The sequence below is a fragment of the Austrofundulus limnaeus genome, unplaced genomic scaffold (assembly GCF_001266775.1).
Source record: "Austrofundulus limnaeus strain Quisiro unplaced genomic scaffold, Austrofundulus_limnaeus-1.0 Scaffold855, whole genome shotgun sequence".
Classification (NCBI taxonomy): Eukaryota; Metazoa; Chordata; class Actinopteri; order Cyprinodontiformes; family Rivulidae; genus Austrofundulus; species Austrofundulus limnaeus.
Window position 1 is genome coordinate 53450 of NW_013953257.1, and position 2892 is coordinate 56341.

The 2892-nt window shown below is 38.9% G+C and overlaps 1 protein-coding gene across 1 annotated transcript in view; it reads left to right on the forward strand.

Annotated features, from left to right (window-relative positions):
* Window positions 1–2892, forward strand: part of pold4 (DNA polymerase delta 4, accessory subunit) — a 28656-nt gene that overhangs the window by 12222 nt on the left and 13542 nt on the right. The window contains exon 2 of the mRNA XM_014029108.1: window positions 2505–2620. Within this exon, the coding sequence (XP_013884562.1) occupies window positions 2505–2620 (116 nt within the window). The remainder of the gene's footprint in view (window positions 1–2504; window positions 2621–2892) is intronic.

The following is a 2892-nucleotide window of genomic DNA, read 5'->3' on the forward strand; positions in this document are numbered from 1 at the left end:
CCCGCAGTCTCATTTTTCTGCAATCTTATTTTTCTGCAGTCTCATTTTTTCTGCAGTCTCATTTTTCCTGCAGTATCATTTTTCTGCAGTTTCATTTTTCCCGCAGTCTCATTTTTCTGCAATCTTATTTTTCTGCAGTCTCATTTTTTCTGCAGTCTCATTCTTCTACAGCCTCATTTTTCTGCAGTCTCATTTTTCTGCAGTCTCAACCTTTCTGCAGTCTCATACTTTCTACAGTCTCATTTTTCTGCAGTCTCACTTTTTCCACAGTCTCATTTTTCTCCAGTCTCATTCTTCTACAGCCTCATCCTTTCTGCAGTCTCATTTTTTTCTGCAGTCTCATTCTTCTACAGCCTCATTTTTCTGAAGTCTCATCCTTTCTGCAGTCTCATTCTTTCTGCAGTCTCATTTTTCCCGCAGTCTCATTTTCCCACAGTCTCAGCCTTTCTGCAGTCTCATTTTTCTACAGCCTCATTTTTTCTGCAGTCTCATTCTTTCTGCAGTCTCATTCTTTCTGCAGTCTCGTTTTTTCTGCAGTCTCATTCTTTCTGCAGTCTCGTTCTTTCTGCAGTTTCATTCTTTCTGCAGTCTCATTTTTCTGCAGTCTCATTTTTCTGCAGTCTCATCCTTTTAGGCAGTCTCATTTTTTCTGCAGTCTCGTTTTTTCTCCAGTCTCATTCTTCTACAGTCTCATCCTTTCTGCAGTCTCATTTTTTCTGCAGTCTCGTTTTTTCTCCAGTCTCATTCTTCTACAGCCTCATTCTTTGTGCAGTCTCATTTTTTCTGCAATCTCATTCTTCTGCAGCCTTGTTTTTTCTGAAGTCTCTTCCTTTCTGCAGTCTCGTTTTTTCTGCAGTCTCATTCTTTCTGCAGTCTCGTTCTTCTACAGACTCATTTTTCTGCAGTCTCATCCTTTCTGCAGTCTCATTTTTTCCGCAGTCTCGTTTTTCTACAGCCTCATTTTTCTGCAGTCTCATTTTTTCTGTAGTCTCATTTCTCTGCAGTCTCAGTTTTTTTCTGTCATGTGGTGGACCAGACTTAAACAAGGACAAAGGTGTTGAAAAATGGAAAATAAATTAATTTAATAAGGTCAAAAAATACTTAACAAGAGTAAAAAAATCCATTGAAAAATGAATAAAATGATAAATAACAGATTTGGGCCCAACTCAACTGAGGTCAACTGAACAATAACTAAACACAAAAAAACTGACCTGCAGACAAAGAACAAGGACTGCTTAAATAGAGGTGGATTAACCTAAATTTGCCACATGAGGGAGGTATAACAGAGCATTTGAAAATAAATACAAATTTAGCAAAAAACCAGCAAACAAAATAAAAGCCAAAATAACTTTTACTTAGCACAAATAATAATAAGTGAATATTAAAGTGCCTTACAAATACATAACTAAAGGTCAACTTTAAAGTGTAACTTACCCCCCCTGTGAAAAGATAACTCCGCCCCAAGGCGAAATTTGAAAAATGCATCAAAGTGGGTAGGGGAGGGGGTGTGGGTAGAGGAAGGGGGGTTAGAGAGCGGAGGTGTGGCCAGGACGAGAGAACGTGACAGGCAGCTAGCATTAGCATAATTGNGATTGAATAAAAAAATTTTCTGAACATCTTTGAATTATCTAACTCCATCAAAGCAACACCAAAGTTTTCTCTGCCTATAACCCTGAGACACAGACACAGCAACCTTCATGAAACCTGTGAATACTCTCACTGGGTTTTGTTCAAGTCAGGGAGAAAATAAAAACCACAAAACAGAACAGTTTAAAGCTCACAACTCCACACTCTCCAGCTTTGAATTTAGAAAGCTATCATGAAAGGAAGTGAAACATCAGATCTGAGTTTGATTAGGAAACAACRACCTGTATTTTTCAGCCACGGCAGCTTCAGGATCAGCTGTCAGTCCAGATCTTTCTGTGGACAAAGAAGATTTTCATTAAGAGGAAGTGATGAGAAAATCCTCTACATTAAAGTTTTAGGATTTATCCCAATGTTGGCTATCAAACCAAATAATCTTAATTAGGGTTGCACGATATATCGGTATTCATATCGGTATCGGCCGATATTGGTAATTTTTTAGAATATCGGTATCGGTCCGATATGTAAAACTGGGCCGATATTAACATCTGATATTGATTTCCCACTTTTTATCTTTAGTTTCTRTTTTGGGAGGGGAGATGKTTGGTTGAGCAGCATCTGTTTGATCATGATAGTGATGTTGATGCTGCACAGCCAGGAATAACTGAAGCAGAGAGCCATGTCAGAGGTCTGGTCATTTAATTACAGTATCAAAACAGACCCAAGTGTGTTTGTGTCTGTATGTATGATATATATTTCGTGTTTTATTTAGTATCGATAAATATTGGTTATCGGCCATAACAGCAATAATAACGRCTGAAATTTTCATATCGGTGCATCCCTAATTTTAATATTGATTGTTGAATTTGTTAGCATCATGTATTAATTAAAAAGTACTGGTGTGTGTTTCTGTTTTGTAGGTTTGTCCCCATGACAGCCAAGCGTGGACTGATAACTGATTCCTTTAAGGTGGTGAAAAAAACCAGGAGAGGAGGAAAACGGGGGAAGAGCCCCACACCTCCTGCACCAGAGATAGGTGAGGAGGTGCACCATGGTTTATCCTTCCTTCCTTCCTTCCTTCCTTCCTTCCTTCCTTCCTCCCGCCAGCCAGCCTATCTCTGTATCTCTAAAAGAGCGTCTAGCTACCCTGCAAAGAAAACTCATTTTTACTGCTCGTATCTGCAGTCTCGTTCTTTCCACAGCCTCTTTCTTTCTGCAGTCTCATTTTTTCCGCAATTTCATTTTTTCTGCAGTCTCATTCTTCTACAGCCTCATTTTTTCTGCAGTCTCATTCTTCTACAGCCTCAT